Here is a 19,366-nt window from a genome sequence, read left to right as displayed (position 1 = left end):
AGGTCCTCCCCAAAATCCATACAAGGCCCTTTGTGTCTGGTATTGATTTTAAGGGGAACTCTACGCCATTTAAAAAAAAAAAATGGTGTGGGGCCCCCTTCCAAAATCCATGCCAGACCCTTATACGAGCATGCAGCCTGGCAAGCCATAAAAGGGGGGGTGAGCAAGCGCCCCCCGTCCCTCCTGAACTATACCAGGCCACTTGCTCTCAACATGGGGAGGGTGCTTTGGGGTGCCCCCAAAGCACCTTGTCCCCATGTTGATGGGGACAAAGGCCTCTTCCCAACAACCCTGGACTGTGGTTGTCGGGGTCTGCAGGCAGGGGGCTTTTCAGAATCAGGAAGCCCCCTTTAATAAGGGGGCCCCTAGGTCCCGCCCCCCCATGTGAATGGGTATTGGATACATTGTACCCCTACCCATTCACCAAAAAAGTGTGAAAAATAATAACCACAGGAAACAGTTTTTGACAAGTCCTTTATTAAAAAAGAAAAAAAAAATGTGCCCCTATGTAATCCATCGCCAATCACACTGCCCGATGGACCAGAAAAATAGAAACAAAAAAGCCCGCTGTCATCTCTTGGGAGGCCTCCGGCCATCTGCCTCCTCTCTGCTTCGACAGCTCTTATATAGGCAAGGGGCAGGGCCACCCAGCTACGTCACTCAGTGAGGAACAGGGGTGGTAGGTTGCGCTATGGAGCTTATATGTAAATATAAAATAAAATGAGATGAAATAGGTAGGAGCTGCCTCTATTAGTATCCACCTGGTAGGGTGGGTAATGTTAAATTGGGGGTTGCTATGAATAGATCTGGCGCTCCAGATGACCTCCCAGTGACGAAACGCGTAGGGCGTGGCCTATTGAACACACACTTTCAACACAGACGGCGTGGAAGCCGAACGGAACGCTCGCAGCAGCTTCCTTACTTCTTATACAGCAACCCTTTATGCCATTACCTATATCTAAAATTGTGAGTAGTTTTAAGTATTTGTTTAATAAATTGATTTATACGGTATCACACTATGGATGGTCCTCTCTTTTAACATATACATACTGTGGCACACTCCACCTGGAAATAACGAGGGATCCCCAGCAGCCCACCAGAAGCAAGCCAGAGAGCGACACAGTAGCTCATACTGTGAAGGCTGATCCTCCCCGGATGGGGTTATTTTTCTGGTGAGAGTACAACCTAGAAGTGTCCACAATGCATAAAGAATAGATTTGGATCTATCACATCCCCTCCTTTTATCCACGGAAAAAACCCCATTAATTGCACTGCACTAAAGACTTCTTGCTCTTTTGTACATTTTTTCTTTTATATTTTTATATATTTTTATATTTCTTGGACAAATATTTAACATTTTTATTTTTTATTTTTACCCTTTTTCTTGGTTTTTTCCCCCTTTTTTTCACTCCCAATTTTTTGGCATGTTCCACTTGATGTACTGACATCTATCACATATTTATTGTGTATTTTATTATTGCATGCATATATTTTACCGTCACATTTGTGCACTTTAAACTTTATAGTTTGGTTAATTCTGTGTTTACATTTCATATTTGTCACCAATATATTAAGTAGAACTAGCACTAGCACCTTACATGTTCTGGATATTTATATGTTTTTAGACATTAAGTAGTGATCACTAATTTAAGTCTTACATTGCACATAATTTTATTCTATAGCCAGCACGCTGGCAAATATCTACTGTGGCAAATATTTCTATTTATACATTTTCCAATCTTTACTTATATATATTTCATACTAGAACAGCACATTGCACATTGTCACTTATATATCAGGTTGAAGTAACACTTTTAATTTATTACACCATTAAGTCCCTGGAGACATACTTTCACATATAGGTATAGCGCCAGATCTATTCATAGCAACCCCCAATTTAACGTCACTCAGTGACACCGCCCTCTTCTGACGTTTCTTGATGTCATAAGGGGGCGGTGCCTCCGGGGAGATGTAGGCAGACAGCCGATGGCCTCCCAGGAGATGGGGCGTTGTTTTTTTTTTCTTCTATTTTTCAGGTCCGGCGGGTGTCATGATGGACGATGGATTACATCGAGAGACACTTTAAAAAAAAAATCTTTTCAAAAACTGTTTCCCGTGTTTCTTACTTTTTGACATTTTTTGGGTAAATGGGTAGGGAATGGGATACGATATACCCAATACCCATTCACATGGGGGAAGGAAGGGATCTGGGGCCCCCTTGTTAAAGGGGGCTTCCAGATTCCAATTAGCTCCCCACCCACGGACCCCAACAACCACAGCCCAGGGTTGTCGGGAAGAGGCCCTTGTTTCCATCAATATGAGCCCCCTGCCCCAAAGCTCCCACCCCCCCATGTAGAGGGCATGTGGCCTAATATGGTTTAGCACCTGCCAGGCTGCATGCTCATAAAGGGTCTGGTATGGATTTCGTAAAAAATTTTTGGCGAGTGGTTCCCCTACAAATCCATACTAGACCCGAAGGGCATGGTATGGAGGGGATCCTACATAATTCATTAAATTTTTTAAAAATCTGTATTGCCGAGGGCCGGCAATAAATTACAGCTGCAAGCAAGTTTGAATTACATTTTTTTCCTTTAGAGATTTCATTATTGTTGCAGCATGTTCTATACATCGTACAGATGTGCCACTTTATAGGCAGGGGACCCCTCCAGACAAGATATTTAAAGGAATTTTTAATTTTTTTGCATGTTCACCAGAACTTTTTCCCTGTTCAAGATGTTTTGGTGCGAACCAAACAGGGAGGTGTTCGGCCAATCCCTAGTCTCCAGTGAAGGAACCTGTTAATATTATATCATACAAAGATATTGCTCCATAAAGACATGGGTCAACCAGTATGGACCAAATCCATATTGACATGGTTTGACCAGAGTGGGTCAGCTCCATAAAGATCTGGGTTGAGCAGTTTGGACCTGATCCATATAGACATGGTTTGACCAGAGTGGGCCAGCTCCATAAAGACATGGGTTGAGCAGTTTGGACCTGATCCATATAGACATGGTTTGACCAGAGTGGGTCAGCTCCATAAAGACATCGGTTGAGCAGTTTGGACCTGATCCATAGAGACATGGTTTGACCAGAGTGGGCCAGCTCCATAAAGACATGGGTTGAGCAGTTTGGACCTGATCCATATAGACATGGTTTGACCAGAGTGGGCCAGCTCAATAAAGACATGGGTTGAGCAGTTTGGACCTGATCCATATAGACATGGTTTGACCAGAGTGGGTCAGCTCCATAAAGACATGGGTTGAGCAGTTTGGACCTGATCCATATAGACATGGTTTGACCAGATTGGGTCAGCTCCATAAAGACATGGGTTGAGCAGTTTGGACCTGATCCATATAGACATGGTTTGACCAAAGTGGGTCAGCTCCATAAAGACATGGGTTGAGCAGTTTGGACCTGATCCATATAGACATGGTTTGACCAGAGTGGGTCAGCTCCATAAAGACATGGGTTGAGCAGTTTGGACCTGATCCATATAGACATGGTTTGACCAGAGTGGGCCAAACTCCATAAAGACATGGGTTGAGCAGTTTGGACCTGATCCATATAGACATGGTTTGACCAGAGTGGGTCAGCTCCATAAAGACATGGGTTGAGCAGTTTGGACCTGATCCATAGAGACATGGTTTGACCAGAGTGGGCCAGCTCAATAAAGACATGGGTTGAGCAGTTTGGATCTGATCCATATAGACATGGTTTGACCAGAGTGGGCCAGCTCCATAAAGACATGGGTTGAGCAGTTTGGACCTGATCCATATAGACATGGTTTGACCAGAGTGGGTCAGCTCCATAAAGACATGGGTTGAGCAGTTTGGACCTGATCCATATAGACATGGTTTGACCAGAGTGGGCCAAACTCCATAAAGACATGGGTTGAGCAGTTTGGACCTGATCCATATAGACATGGTTTGACCAGAGTGGATCAGCTCCATAAAGACATGGGTTGAGCAGTTTGGACCTGATCCATATAGACATGGTTTGACCAGAGTGGGCCAGTTCCATAAAGACATGGGTTGAGCAGTTTGGACCTGATCCATATAGACATGGTTTGACCAGAGTGGGTCAGCTCCATAAAGACATGGGTTGAGCAGTTTGGATCTGATCCATAGAGACATGGTTTGACCAGAGTGGGCCAGCTCAATAAAGACATGGGTTGAGCAGTTTGGATCTGATCCATATAGACATGGTTTGACCAGAGTGGGCCAGCTCCATAAAGACATGGGTTGAGCAGTTTGGACCTGATCCATATAGACATGGTTTGACCAGAGTGGGTCAGCTCCATAAAGACATGGGTTGAGCAGTTTGGACCTGATCCATATAGACATGGTTTGACCAGAGTGGATCAGCTCCATAAAGACATGGGTTGAGCAGTTTGGACCTGATCCATATAGACATGGTTTGACCAGAGTGGGCCAGTTCCATAAAGACATGGGTTGAGCAGTTTGGACCTGATCCATATAGACATGGTTTGACCAGAGTGGGTCAGCTCCATAAAGACATGGGTTGAGCAGTTTGGACCTGATCCATAGAGACATGGTTTGACCAGAGTGGGCCAGCTCCATAAAGACATGGGTTGAGCAGTTTGGACCTGATCCATATAGACATGGTTTGACCAGAGTGGGCCAGCTCAATAAAGACATGGGTTGAGCAGTTTGGACCTGATCCATATAGACATGGTTTGACCAGATTGGGTCAGCTCCATAAAGACATGGGTTGAGCAGTTTGGACCTGATCCATATAGACATGGTTTGACCAGAGTGGGCCAGCTCAATAAAGACATGGGTTGAGCAGTTTGGACCTGATCCATATAGACATGGTTTGACCAGAGTGGGCCAGCTCAATAAAGACATGGGTTGAGCAGTTTGGACCTGATCCATATAGACATGGTTTGACCAGAGTGGGCCAGCTCAATAAAGACATGGGTTGAGCAGTTTGGACCTGATGCATATAGACATGGTTTGACCAGAGTGGGTCAGCTCCATAAAGACATGGGTTGAGCAGTTTGGACCTGATCCATATAGACATGGTTTGACCAGATTGGGTCAGCTCCATAAAGACATGGGTTGAGCAGTTTGGACCTGATCCATATAGACATGGTTTGACCAGAGTGGGTCAGCTCCATAAAGACATGGGTTGAGCAGTTTGGACCTGATCCATAGAGACATGGTTTGACCAGAGTGGGCCAGCTCAATAAAGACATGGGTTGAGCAGTTTGGATCTGATCCATATAGACATGGTTTGACCAGAGTGGGCCAGCTCCATAAAGACATGGGTTGAGCAGTTTGGACCTGATCCATATAGACATGGTTTGACCAGAGTGGGCCAGCTCAATAAAGACATGGGTTGAGCAGTTTGGACCTGATCCATATAGACATGGTTTGACCAGAGTGGGTCAGCTCCATAAAGACATGGGTTGAGCAGTTTGGACCTGATCCATATAGACATGGTTTGACCAGATTGGGTCAGCTCCATAAAGACATGGGTTGAGCAGTTTGGACCTGATCCATATAGACATGGTTTGACCAGAGTGGGCCAAACTCCATAAAGACATGGGTTGAGCAGTTTGGACCTGATCCATATAGACATGGTTTGACCAGAGTGGGTCAGCTCCATAAAGACATGGGTTGAGCAGTTTGGACCTGATCCATAGAGACATGGTTTGACCAGAGTGGGCCAGCTCAATAAAGACATGGGTTGAGCAGTTTGGATCTGATCCATATAGACATGGTTTGACCAGAGTGGGCCAGCTCCATAAAGACATGGGTTAAGCAGTTTGGACCTGATCCATATAGACATGGTTTGACCAGAGTGGGTCAGCTCCATAAAGACATGGGTTGAGCAGTTTGGACCTGATCCATATAGACATGGTTTGACCAGAGTGGGCCAAACTCCATAAAGACATGGGTTGAGCAGTTTGGACCTGATCCATATAGACATGGTTTGACCAGAGTGGATCAGCTCCATAAAGACATGGGTTGAGCAGTTTGGACCTGATCCATATAGACATGGTTTGACCAGAGTGGGCCAGTTCCATAAAGACATGGGTTGAGCAGTTTGGACCTGATCCATATAGACATGGTTTGACCAGAGTGGGTCAGCTCCATAAAGACATGGGTTGAGCAGTTTGGATCTGATCCATAGAGACATGGTTTGACCAGAGTGGGCCAGCTCAATAAAGACATGGGTTGAGCAGTTTGGATCTGATCCATATAGACATGGTTTGACCAGAGTGGGCCAGCTCCATAAAGACATGGGTTGAGCAGTTTGGACCTGATCCATATAGACATGGTTTGACCAGAGTGGGTCAGCTCCATAAAGACATGGGTTGAGCAGTTTGGACCTGATCCATATAGACATGGTTTGACCAGAGTGGATCAGCTCCATAAAGACATGGGTTGAGCAGTTTGGACCTGATCCATATAGACATGGTTTGACCAGAGTGGGCCAGTTCCATAAAGACATGGGTTGAGCAGTTTGGACCTGATCCATATAGACATGGTTTGACCAGAGTGGGCCAGCTCCATAAAGACATGGGTTGAGCAGTTTGGACCTGATCCATATAGACATGGTTTGACCAGAGTGGGTCAGCTCCATAAAGACATGGGTTGAGCAGTTTGGACCTGATCCATAGAGACATGGTTTGACCAGAGTGGGCCAGCTCAATAAAGACATGGGTTGAGCAGTTTGGACCTGATCCATATAGACATGGTTTGACCAGAGTGGGCCAGCTCCATAAAGACATGGGTTGAGCAGTTTGGACTTGATCCATAGAGACATGGTTTGACCAGGATGGCCAGCTCCATAAAGACATGGTTGTATCAGTTTGGACCAATTTGGTGTAGAGAAACCCAATATTCCTGCACAGAGCCCTGACCTCAATCCTCCTGAACACCTTTGCTATGAATTATCTAGGTCTTCTCATCCATCATCCGTACCTGACCTCACAAATACTCTTTTGGCTGAATGGTCACAGATTCCTATAGTTTTAATATTTTTTTTGCTAGACTGCACCTTTAAGATACTGGTATTCCGAACGTTACAATTTAGCTGAGCTTAATGTATGTCCCCATGGAGACGGAAACCCAGTTTTGTTGAACTTCAGCATTTTAAACAAATTGCACATTTTGTAAATTCTTCGTCTTTAGCTTATCGTTTAGCTGTGCGCCATATGGACTCCAACGCTGAAATTGTTCTCAATATTTGTGTTTTTTTTTTTTTTTTTCAGATTTTGATTGCAATTTTGAATCGCACTGCAGTATGGAATATTCTTCTGCCCAAAATAACAACACATGGAGAGTCACCAGTGCGGAGGAGTTACAGAGACACGGGACTGAGAACGGCCCCAAAGAAGATTATTCTGAAAACTCATCAACAGGTAGGACATCCTTTCTGATGGGAAGGTGACCATTTATGAGGGCTGTACTGAACGTAATGCAAAACCAACCATCATCATTATTATTTGTTTTTAAATTTAAAGTGGAAGTCCAGTAAAATGCTTACTATACCTAAACCTGCTCCGAGTCCCACCTCTGCTGAGGGCACTTCAGTCCGGGGTGCCCGCTTCAGTGTAGAGGAGGGGCAGCCAAGAACAAGCCTATGGGTGATGCCACTGCCCAGGCTCTAGAGCTTTTGTCGGCGATCTCTTATCTTTACCGATGCTGGCCACTGGAGAGATCATGTGACCACCCTACAGTGCCCTCAGCATACCCTGTGCCTGTGTTAAAATATATATGGAACTGTAGAGCCCCGTACACACGAGAGGACTTATGTCCGACAGACTTCCGACAGAGTTCTGACGGACTTTTCGACTGAGCGGACTTGGCCACACACAATCACACCAAACTCCGACGGATTCGAACGTGATGACGTACGACTGGACTCGAATAAGGAAGTTCATAGCCAGTAGCCAATAGCTGCCCTAGCGTCGGTTTTAGACCGTCGGAATAGCATACACACGAGCGAATTTTTCGGAGGGACCGGGTCCGGCGGAGTCCCGTCGGAAAAATTTGAAGCATGTTCCATTTTCTAAAGTCCGTCAGACTTTTGCGAATCAAAAATCCGTTGCAGCCCACACACGATCGAATAGTCTGACGGAATCATTCCGTCGGACTTTGGATGTTGAAAAGTCCGCTCGTGTGTACGCGGCATTAGCCCTATTACACGCGGTCGGAGAATCTGTCGGAATGAGTCTCATCGTCAGATAATCCGACTGTGTGTGGTATGCATTGGACTGATTCCGTCCGAATCTCCGTCCGATCCAAATTTCCAACATGTTGGAAATATTTCCCGACCAACTGGGCCGGTCGGACCTAATCCGATCATGAGTAGAGCATTTTGATCGGACCAAGTGCCACGCATGCTCAGATCAAATTCCTACATCAAAGCTATTGGCTACTAGCCTGAACGTAGTCCCATCGTAACGAAATTACGTCGTCACGTTCTGAAAGATCGGATTTTTCGCCAACTTGGCCCGACCGTGTGTATGCAACAGTTTCGGACTAAATCCGACGGGCAAAATCCGACGGATTTGGTTGGCGAAATCTCCGACCGTGTGTACAGGGGCTAAGTGGTGGAAAGGGAAGACCATATTGTCCGGTAGGTCTCAAAGTGGACATCAGCCATTTACTTTCCAAGCTGGCCGGCGTGTTTGGCTTCTCAGATTATGAATGAAGGATTTGGATGGGTGATTAGCCACCAGCAAAAAAAAAGTAAAAAAAAAAAAATGTATAATAAAAGTATGTTGCTGTGTTAGAAAGAATCTCTTGATTCTTCGGTTTAGAATCAAAAAATTATCGGCGCCTCAGATTTTTGGCTATTGTGGATTTTGAAGCAAATCAATTTCGGCGTTCCATTGATCGTTCTAATAGTGCGATGTGTGCGTGTGTGTGTGTGTGTGTGTGTGTGTGTGTGTGTGTGTGTGTGTGTGTGTAGTGACGGCATCTTTTGATTTAGATTTACAGCGGGCTGTACGGTAGGAGGTGATTGCCGAATAACGAGGCAATTCGGTTGCTTTGTCAGTTGGCTCGCAAACTGATCATTTTTGCGAATTGGAAGCTTTTTTCAAGTCCTATTTTGGCAGGAGACTGAAAGGAGGTTTAATCACCACCGAAAAAAGCAGTCGCTGTTTGTGAATATGTTTTGTCCATGTTCTGTTGAATTGATTCATTTACCACCCCAGAACCTCGTCCATTCAAAAATATGATTGCTTTCAGGAGCACCTGTGTAGGGATGGGGGGGGGGTGGGGGGGGTGGCGGTTGGCCGGAGGGATCATTGCATTGTGTAAACTTGAAGGTTAAAAGTTAAAACGAAACCCAAGAACGAAAAATATATTGGCGCTTATAGTCCTTAGATGTGGCGACTGTCTTTTGTTTTCTTTCTTTTTTTTTTCAAGCAGCTAAAATCACTTTCAGTAAGTACAAAAAAAAAAAAACACCTCTTGATCCTGCCAGAAATGCAGTGTCTATGTCACGTCCTTTGAAATGCACAGAAGAATATCTTCCTTTATGGCTATCTTCGAAAAAAACTACCAATTGCGCTGGCCGCGCATGTAATGGAGGTAAAGCGATGTAGACATATTTGGAGTCCATATCAGGAGATCAGTGTAGGGCTGCGGTCTCCAAACTGTGGTCTAGGGGCCAGAGGCAGCTCTTTGCTTTCCTTTATCTGGCCCTTGGTGTCCAGCTCCATCCACTGACACCAACAATGAGGCATAATTTCTCCCACTGAAACCATCAAAAGGGCACAATTCTTCCCACTGATACCAACGATGGGGCACAGTTCCTTCCATTGACACAGACAATGGGGCACAATTCCTTCCATTGATACCAACGAATGGCCATTTTCCTCCCATTGACACCAACAATGGGGTACAATTCCTTCCATTGATACCAACGAATGGCCATTTTCCTCCCATTGACACCAACAATGGGGTACAATTCCTTCCCTTAAAACCATTTGTGGGGTACAATCCTTCCATTGATACCAATGATGGGGCACCTTTCCTCCCATTGATACCAACAATGGGGCACTATTCTTTCCATTGATATCAATGATGGGGCACAGTTCCCCCCCATTGGCACTATTCCTTCCACTGATACCAATAACTGTCCATTTTCCTCCCATTGACACCAACAATGGGGTACAATTCCTTCCATTGACACCAACGATGGGGTACAATTCTCCCATTGACACCAACAATGAGGCATAATTTCTCCTACTGAAACCATCATAAGGGCACAATTCTTCCCACTGATACCAACGATGGGGCACAATTCCATCCATTGACACCAACAATGGGGCACAATTCCTTTCATTGATACCAATGATGGGCCATTTTTCTCCCATTGACACTGACAATGGGGTTCAATTCCATTAAAACCATTGATGGGGTACAATCCTTCCATTGACACCAATGATGGGGCAATTTTCCTTCCATTGGCACCAACAATGGGGCACTATTCCCTCCATTGGCACCAACGATGGGGCACAATTCCTTCCATTGACACCAGTGATGGGGCACAATTCCTTCCATTAATACCAATATAACGGGCTATTTTCCTCCCATTGACGCCAACAATGGGGTACAATTCCTTCCATTTATACAATTGATGGGGTGCCTTTCCTTCCATTGACACCAGCGATGGGGTACAATCCTCCCATTGACGCCAACAATGGGGCACTATTCCTTCCACTGACACCAGTGATGGGGCACTATTCCTCCAATGACGCCAAAGATAGGGCATTGTTAACTCTCACTGGATGCAGGTCCAGCCCCCCATCCATTGACACCAACAATGGGGCACAATTCCTTTTATTGATACCAATGATGGACCATTTTCCTCCCATTGACACTGACAATGCGATTCAATCCCATTAAAACCATTGATGGGGTACAATCCTTCCATTGACACCAATGATGGGGCACTTTTTCTTCCATTGACACCAACAATGGGGCACTATTCCCTCCATTGGCACCAACGATGGGGCACAATTCCTTCCATTGACACCAATGATGGGGCACAATTCCTTCCATTAATACCAATATAACTGGCTATTTTCCTCCCATTGACGCCAACAATGGGGTACAATTCCTTCCATTTATACAATTGATGGGGTGGCTTTCCTTCCATTGACACCAGCGACGGGGGAACAATCCTCCCATTGACGCCAACAATGGGGCACTATTCCTTCCACTGTCAGCAACAAAAGGGCACAGTTTCTCCCATTGACACCAATGATGGGGCCCAATTCCCTCCATTGATACCAATGATGGGACACTTTTCCTCCCATTGACACCAACAAAAGGGCAGAATTCCTTCCACTGACACCAACAAAGGGGCAGAATTCCTTCCACTGACACCAGTGATGGGGCACTATTCCCCCAATGGATAACATACTGCATATTCTTCATACAAAGTCTGGAATTATAAACTGTTACACTTGGTGACGTTCAAATGCTACAAAACACACGAGGCGTTTGCCTTGGAGGGCAATTATGATTTAAAAAAAAAAAAAGCAGATTATACTGTAGCACCGGAGACACAAGCAGTAATATATATTTGTAGCCCCCCTAGTCCTATAAAAAGGGCTACTATGTCAAATTTCGTTTTTTGGCTGGGCTGTAGCTAGCTCAGACTGATTGTATATTTTGTTCACCTGATTTTTCCCCTGTGCTTAAGTTGGCTTGCGATTTCTCACTGTCGCCAGTAGATGTCACTGGTCATAGTATGAGATTTCACAAACAAAACTAAGTTATGAATATTTATATTTCCTTCAGCCAATCCAGTAAGAGGTTTATGTCACTGGTGCATGCCGGGGGGAGGATATAAATATTCGGGACATATTATGTGCTCGCTCTCTTCTCCTGGGCTGTGGCCTAGGGAGGTGCTGCTGGATGGAGCTCCATAGCCTGATTTGGGGCCTAACCTGTGCTGAAGTGGTCCTGAAGTTGCATAGTTGCCAATAGTCCCTAGTTGCCTGGGGCACTCATGGAAAACTGACGAATGTTCCGGGTAGACTTTGTCCCAGGGCAGAATCACGAAAAATAAGCAATGTCACAGACAGCAGACAGCCTAGTAGGCTCTGCATTGTAAAACACCGCCGCAGTGCCGGGGTAACACACAGGTTAGTAGTAAAACTTTCCAAAATCCTCCCCTGCTTCCTCCTCTCCAATGAATTCAGCATGCAGGGAGGTCAGATGGCTCTTGACTCTCTGTGATTGGGTGGGACTGGGAGAGGGGGCGTGGCCAGCCTCAAAGAAATGAAGATGAATATGCCAGCCCGCTTTGAGCTCAACTGCAATGCGTGAGGTTGCAGCGCATCCAAGTAGAGTTATGATTCTACCCCGCAAAACTTTCTCTGTTTTTTAAGGGGGGAGGGGGGTGGGCGAGCAACAGTCGCCATTTAGGGACACACACACATCCCTGTCCAAGTCATCTCTATCCCACAAACATGCATCCCTGTCCCAATCATCCCTGTCCAAGTCATCTCTGTCCTATACACACACATCCCTGTCCCAGTCATCCTTGTCTTATACACACATATCCCTGTCCCATGCACACACATCCCTGTCCCAGTCATCCCTGCCCCAGTCATCCCTGCCCCACACACACTTCCCTTTCCTAGTCATCCCTGCCCCAGTCATCCCTGCCCCACACACACTTCCCTTTCCCATACACACACATCTCTGTCCCAGTCATCCCTGTCCCGGCCATCCCTGTCCCGGCCATCCCTGTCCCGGTCATCCCTGTCCCGGCCATCCCTGTCCCAGTCATCCCTGTCCCGGCCATCCCTGTCCCGGTCATCCCTGTCCCGGCCATCCCTGTCCCAGTCATCCCTGCCCCACACACACTTCCCTTTCCCATACACACACATCTCTGTCCCAGTCATCCCTGTCCCGGCCATCCCTGTCCCGGCCATCCCTGTCCCGGTCATCCCTGTCCCGGCCATCCCTGTCCCAGTCATCCCTGTCCCGGCCATCCCTGTCCCGGTCATCCCTGTCCCGGCCATCCCTGTCCCAGTCATCCCTGTCCCGGTCATCCCTGTCCCGGTCATCCCTGTCCCGGTCATCCCTGTCCCGGCCATCCCTGTCCCGGTCATCCCTGTCCCGGCCATCCCTGTCCCATACACACACATCCCTCTTTCTTTCCTTTTTCTTTCCTTTTTTTTCTCTTTGTCTCTCCCTCCATCTCTCCCTCCATCCCTCTCTTCCTTCTCCCTCCACGCCTCTTTAATCTCAAACTCTATTTAACCACACCCCCTTTAGGCCATGCCCAATCTTTAGCGTAGTTTAAACCAGACCCATTCCTCGCCGTGGCACACTGCATTTTTTTTCCCTCCAGCTCGACCACTCCTACAAAGATATGCCCCACCCCCAATTAAATGAATACTCCGCCTACAGACAAAAAGTGACCCTAAAAATGTTTTGAGAATATTGGCAGCTATGAAGTTGTCCTGCCTAGTATGGCGGAAGCTGTGCCAAGGAGCAGACCCAGGGGAGGCCCATTTCTAGAGAGAGCCAGGAATAAGGCTGGTCTCTCAGAAGGGCCTGGTGACTCTCTTTGCGGACGCACTGAAATATGGGAACGTGCTTACAGTGTTGACGGGTCGGCTTAAAGGTTCTGACACTGTAAAGCTGGACATTGATCTGAAGACTCTATAAGGGATCTGCTATGGTATCTGGGACCCCCAACCCTCACCTCCTTCACCGTTCTGCAATAAAACTTTAAAAAGACAAAAGCGACTGGTGCCCAATATCCTTTCTCCCCCTCCCCCATTTTAGCCATGCACTCAGCCCTGGGGTGAAATGCTAGCCCACCCCTGTCCTCTGGTGGAGTTATCCTGCCTTTGGGGTATCAGAGAGGTGCTACAGTATATATTATACCAGGTGACGGTGCCCCTTATGCATATAGCGAAAGGTATAGAAGGCTGAGTGTAGACCCCACTTTCTGTATTGTTGACCGTAGTCACCCGGACAAATAGAGGGGTAATTTTTCTCAGTGGGGACACGTAGGGCTAAACTGACCCATCCATTAGGGGCGCAGGCATGGGGGAAATATTACATTAAAGGGGCACCACCCCTCTAATTCTTGCTACTGGCCCCTAATCTGCATGGGCGCATGGGTTTCAATGGTTTTATTTTTTTTGTTTTTATCGAAGCACGTAATTAGAGCCTGAGTCTCTAATTGGCTTCAAAAAAAGGGTGGGCTCTTTCCCCCAAGCCCACCCACTTGTGTGACATTAGCAAATTAATATTTGCTAATGTCTTCCTGCTTCTCCTTCCGGCCAATCAGCAAGCGTGTCCTGGGAACCAATTGGCCCGAGAGTCTTGGGTTTCCCAGCCAATCGGGTCTCAGGACCCACTTCCTGTTTGGCCGGAAGGAAAAGCAATGGCCCCGCCTTTTCCCTCGGTAAGCTGGAGCAGGAACAGCATCGGCCTCCTAAGGTAAGGCCACTAATCGCTGCCGTTCCATCTCCTGCGGAGGGGGGGGGCCTGATCGTCCCTGTCCGTCTCCCGAGGAGGGGGCAGCTTTGTTTGCCCCCCCTAATATTGAGCACCAGCCACCACTGCAACTGACAGAGGCTCTAACCCCTCCCTACTTTATCCAAGACTAAAAAAAGCTTGCCTTTACAAACACTTTAATGTAATATTTCCCCCATGGCTGAGACAAGTCTTCTCCGGTGTTCAGGAAGTGTTCTCCGACAGAAACGTTCGCTGTATCATTTTGCTCCTCTTTATTGAAGGCAGCTGTTGATGTTGCCACTTCCCGGCAGTTATAGATCATAAAACTTTCCTTGCCGTATTTTCTTTCAGAACTCCGGTGCGCACTGGGGATCCCCCGAAAATGGAGTTAAATTAATATTTGAAGCTTAATTGCGCACTTTTCTGCCTTCGCTGAACCAGGCGCCGCCATGGGTAATGAAGACATATGTTTAAAGGGAAACTGTTCCTCACATATCTGATTTACTAGGAGTGAAGGGAAGCTGAACATCTGCTCCTTATAAAGTGTGATGTTCTGGATGTGAATTCTAAAGCAAACTTTTTTTTATTTTATTTTTTAGAACTGTCCTAACTTGAACTATACATTGATGATTTATATATTTACATAGTAACATAGTTAGTCAGGTTGAAAAAAGACTATTTACTCTCATTTCATGGAGTAATGACACCATGACCACACATGAGGAGCCAACTGTAGAACGGAATTAAGATACTGTTCAATGTATATCAGTACACTGCTACCCCCAGGGTTATGTTAAAGGATAACCCCCCCCTCCCCCCCCCCCCACGTGTCCAGGTAGGTGTACTCTCCGAATGACCCAGTCCACTTCTTTGAGTAAAAGCTGCTGGAGGCATCTGCTCTCAGGGCAGGATCCTCGGACTGCTGGGGGTTTAATCACAAAGTGTTGGGAAGGGGCCCAAAAAAGATAAGTATAGCTTGCATAGCACCATCTGGAGCAAGGCCCAGAGGAGGAAAGAAATCTCTAGCATAGCGCCATCTAGGACAAGGCCTAGAGGGGGGGGGGAAGAACTCTCTAGCATAGTACCATCTGGGGCAAGGCCAAGAGAAGAAAAGAACTTTCTGGCATAGCACCATCAGGGACAAGGCCCAGAGGAGGAAAGAACTCCATAGCATGACACCAACTCTCTAGCATAGCACCGCCTGGGGCAAGGCCCAGGGAGGAAAGAACTCCCTAGCATAGCGTAGCACCATACGGAGAAAGGCCTAGAGCAAGAAAGAACTCTCTAGCATGGCACCACCTGGCATGAACTCTAGGCCTTGCCCCAGACGGTGCTATGCTAGAGAGTTCATGCCAGGTGGTGCCATGCTAGAGAGTTCTTTCTTCCTCTAGGCCTTGCTCCGTATGGTGCTACGCTATGCTAGGGAGTTCTTTCCTCCCTGGGCCTTGCTCCAGATGGTGCTATGCTAGAGAGCTCTTTCTTCCTCTGGGCCTTGCCCCAGACGGTGCTATGCTAGAGAGGAAGAAATACCTTGCTTGCATAGCACCATCTGTGGCAAAGCCCAGAACAGGAAAGGACTCTCTAGCATAGCACCATCTGGGGCAAGGCCTGTAGGAGGAAAGAACTCTCTTGCATAGCACCAACTGGAGCAAGGCCCAGAGGAGGAAAGAACTCCTTTGCATAGCACAATCTGGGGCAAGGACCAGAGGAGGAAAGAACTCTCTGGCATAGCACAATCTGGGGCAAGGACCAGAGGAGGAAAGAACTCTCTGGCATAGCACCATCTGGGGCAATGCCAAGAGGAGGAAAGAACTCCATGGTATGGCATTATCTTTCACAAACTCCTTAGTACCATCTGGGGCAAGGCCCAGAGAAAGAAAGTACTTTCTAGCATAACACCATCTGGGGCAAGCCCTAGCAAAGCAAAGAACTCTCTAGCTAAGCACCATCTGGGGCAAGGCCCAGAGGAGAATAGAACTCTCTAGCTAAGCACCATCTGGGGCAAGGCCCAGAGGAGAATAGAACTCTCTAGCTAAGCACCATCTGGGGCAAGGCCCAGAGGAGGATAGAACTCTCTAGCTAAGCACCATCTGGGGCAAGGCCCAGAGGAGGATAGAACTCTCTATCATAGCACCATCTGGAGCAAGGCCAAGAGGAGGAAAACTCTCTAGCATAATAACATCTGGAGGAAGGATTAGATGAGGAAAGAACTCTCTAGCATAGCACCACCTGTGGCAAGGCCAAGAGGAGGAAAAAACTCTCTAGCATATCAACGTCTGGGGCAAGGTCTAGAAAAGGAGGGCACTTTCTAGCTTAGCACCATCTGGGGCAAGACCCAGAGGAGGAAAAATCTTTCTAGTTAAAAACTCTCTAGCATAGAACCATCTGGAGCATGGCCCAGGGGAGGAAAAAACTCTCTAGCATAGCACTATCCAGAGCAAGGCCCAGAGCATGAAAGAACTCTCTAGCATAGTAACATCTGGGACAAGGCCCAGAGGAGGAAAACACTCTCTAGCATAGCACCAACTGGAGCAAGGCCTAGGGGAGGAAAGAACTCTCTAGCATAGCACCATCTGGGGGAAGGCCTAGAGGAGGAAAGAATTCTCTAACAGCACCATCTAGGACAGAGCCCACAGGAAAAAAGAGCCCTTTGGAGTGTTACCCCAAGTATTTCACACCTTCTCCCAGCATGGAATTTCCCCAAAAAGTTTTTATTATACGTTTTCAAACAAAATACAAAATAAAATTGTACAGATAAAGCATAATAACATCATTCAACAGTGCACATGGCATGTAGCTGAGTAGATAGGTACAAATGCAGTCTGTACTGAGAAGAACGAACCATGTAAAATAAAGGACCTACATAGGTATGCATATTCAACAATATATAAAGAATGGGTAATTTCCCCTGGAATAACGTGGGAGTACACATCAGCTTTATTGCTAGGGAATGAGACCTATTCTATTTTCCTTTGTAATAAAGTGTTGGGTTGAAGGTCTACTGAGACTCACAATTATAACGATGTCTAATCCAGATATAGTTGTTTCGGGAGTCTTGGTCAACTACCAGTGTTAACAGATCCCTTCCTCTTTCTACTCAGTTGCTATATTGCCTTATAGCTCCCGGAGGGAAAGGAGAACAACAGAGACATATCAAGGGAGGAGGAAGGGATAAAGCAAAAAAAAAAAAAAGAAAAAGGGGGGTGTAGAATTAAATATTTGAGGAAAGTTGCATGGAGATAAGCTACTAGGCAGAGAGGGGGTCAAGAATTCCACCAGCTACCCTCTCCATCTACATGTAGCACAGAATTAAATTAAACCAGAGGTACCAGGTATACTAGATATGTGCCTGCAGACCAAGCGTCAGTCACGTTGACGGCACCTCAACGCCAGAAGTCAGTCGTTACTAGACATGTGCTTTCGTTTTCGTCCGAATGCATTTTCATCCGAATTTCGGGTATTTTCATTATCGTTTTAACAAACAAACAAACAAACGAATGTGCAGAATCCGACATAAACAAATGCTTTATTTTCATTTTGGTTGCAACAACAGTTGGATATAGATAGGAGATTCGACATGACGCTGACAATAGCGATCTGTGTCCATCGAACCTGTAGTTGAATGTGCCTAACCTTAGCTCTATTAGTCCAAGATTATTCGACATAGAGAGAAAAGATTCGACATAGAGAGGAAAGATTCGACATAGAGAGGAAAGATTCAACATAGAGAGAAAATATTCGACATAGAGAGAAAAGATTTGACATACAGAGAAAAGATTCGACATAGAGAGAAAAGATTCAACATAGAGAGAAAAGATTCGACACAGAGAGAAACATAGAGAGAAAAGATTCGACATAGAGAGAAAAGAATCGACATTATAGAGACAATAGCAAAAAAAGTAGAATGTGCCTAACCTAACTCTATTAGTCCAAGATTATTCGACATAGAGAGAAAAGTTTCGACATAGAGAGAAAAGATTCAACATAGAGAGAAAAGATTCAACATAGAGAGAAAAGATTCGACATAGAGAGAAAAGATTCAACATAGAGAGAAAAGATTCGACATGCCTAACCTAACTCTACTAGTCCAAGATTATTCAACATAGAGAGAACATGAAGATTCGACGAAGCAGTCGCCGCGAGCGAACATTTATGGTCAAATGCTCCGCCCATAGGCTATAGAAGAATTCGAATGTTGGTTGACTAGTAATAATAATTAATAAATATAAATATTACTAGTGTCATCCAACATTAGAATTCTACTATAGCTTGTAGGCGGAACATTCGACCGGAAATGTACGATTGCTCCGTCATACAGTTTAGCTGCTCCGTCGAATCTTCTTAGAACATTCGACAGACACCATAAGCCTTCAAAGACAGATCCGACCTTAATTATTTCAGATTTTTTGGACGAATGTATTTTTTAACGAAACAAAATAAATCAAAACTAATTTCGGGAGTAACTAAATAAATACATTTTTCGGAGGAAAATGAAATTCCGAAACGAAATATTTCAGTGCGCACGTGTCTAGTCGTTACTCTGTATCAGTGCCTGATATTGTGATTTCTGAAAGGGGAGTCATGGCTCCCAGATAAGCTAGATATTCTATCTTGAGAAGTATGAATCAGCTCCTCCATTGTCTCTATACGGTTAATACAATGTACCCAGTTTTTGTTGAGGGGGGGGGCAGTAATTTGGACCTCCAATGTACCGGAATGCACATTCTGGCAGCGTTAATCATATGCATGCCTGCCAACTTAAAGTATTTATTTTGGGGGATCTTAGATAGATGAAGGAGATATTGCGCTGGCGTAAATTCCAAGGGCAATGAAGAGATGGTAGTTGTCACCTCATGTACTTTCCTCCAGTATGGCTGGATCAA

At 45.9% G+C, this 19,366-nt stretch overlaps 1 protein-coding gene across 1 annotated transcript in view; it reads left to right on the top strand.

Moving 5' to 3' along the window:
• The window catches only part of LOC143990376 (ALK tyrosine kinase receptor-like), a 538,819-nt gene that overhangs the window by 324,206 nt on the left and 195,247 nt on the right, over positions 1-19,366 (top strand). The window contains exon 3 of the mRNA XM_077490400.1: positions 7,247-7,396. Within this exon, the coding sequence (XP_077346526.1) occupies positions 7,247-7,396 (150 nt within the window). The remainder of the gene's footprint in view (positions 1-7,246; positions 7,397-19,366) is intronic.

This window comes from Lithobates pipiens, unplaced genomic scaffold, assembly GCF_037356315.1.
Source record: "Lithobates pipiens isolate NorthernLeopardFrog02 unplaced genomic scaffold, aLitPip1_a1.2 Scaffold_18, whole genome shotgun sequence".
Classification (NCBI taxonomy): domain Eukaryota; kingdom Metazoa; phylum Chordata; class Amphibia; order Anura; family Ranidae; genus Lithobates; species Lithobates pipiens.
The sequence above is the reverse complement of the archived record's forward strand: the minus strand, read 5'-3'. Positions and strand labels throughout refer to the sequence as shown.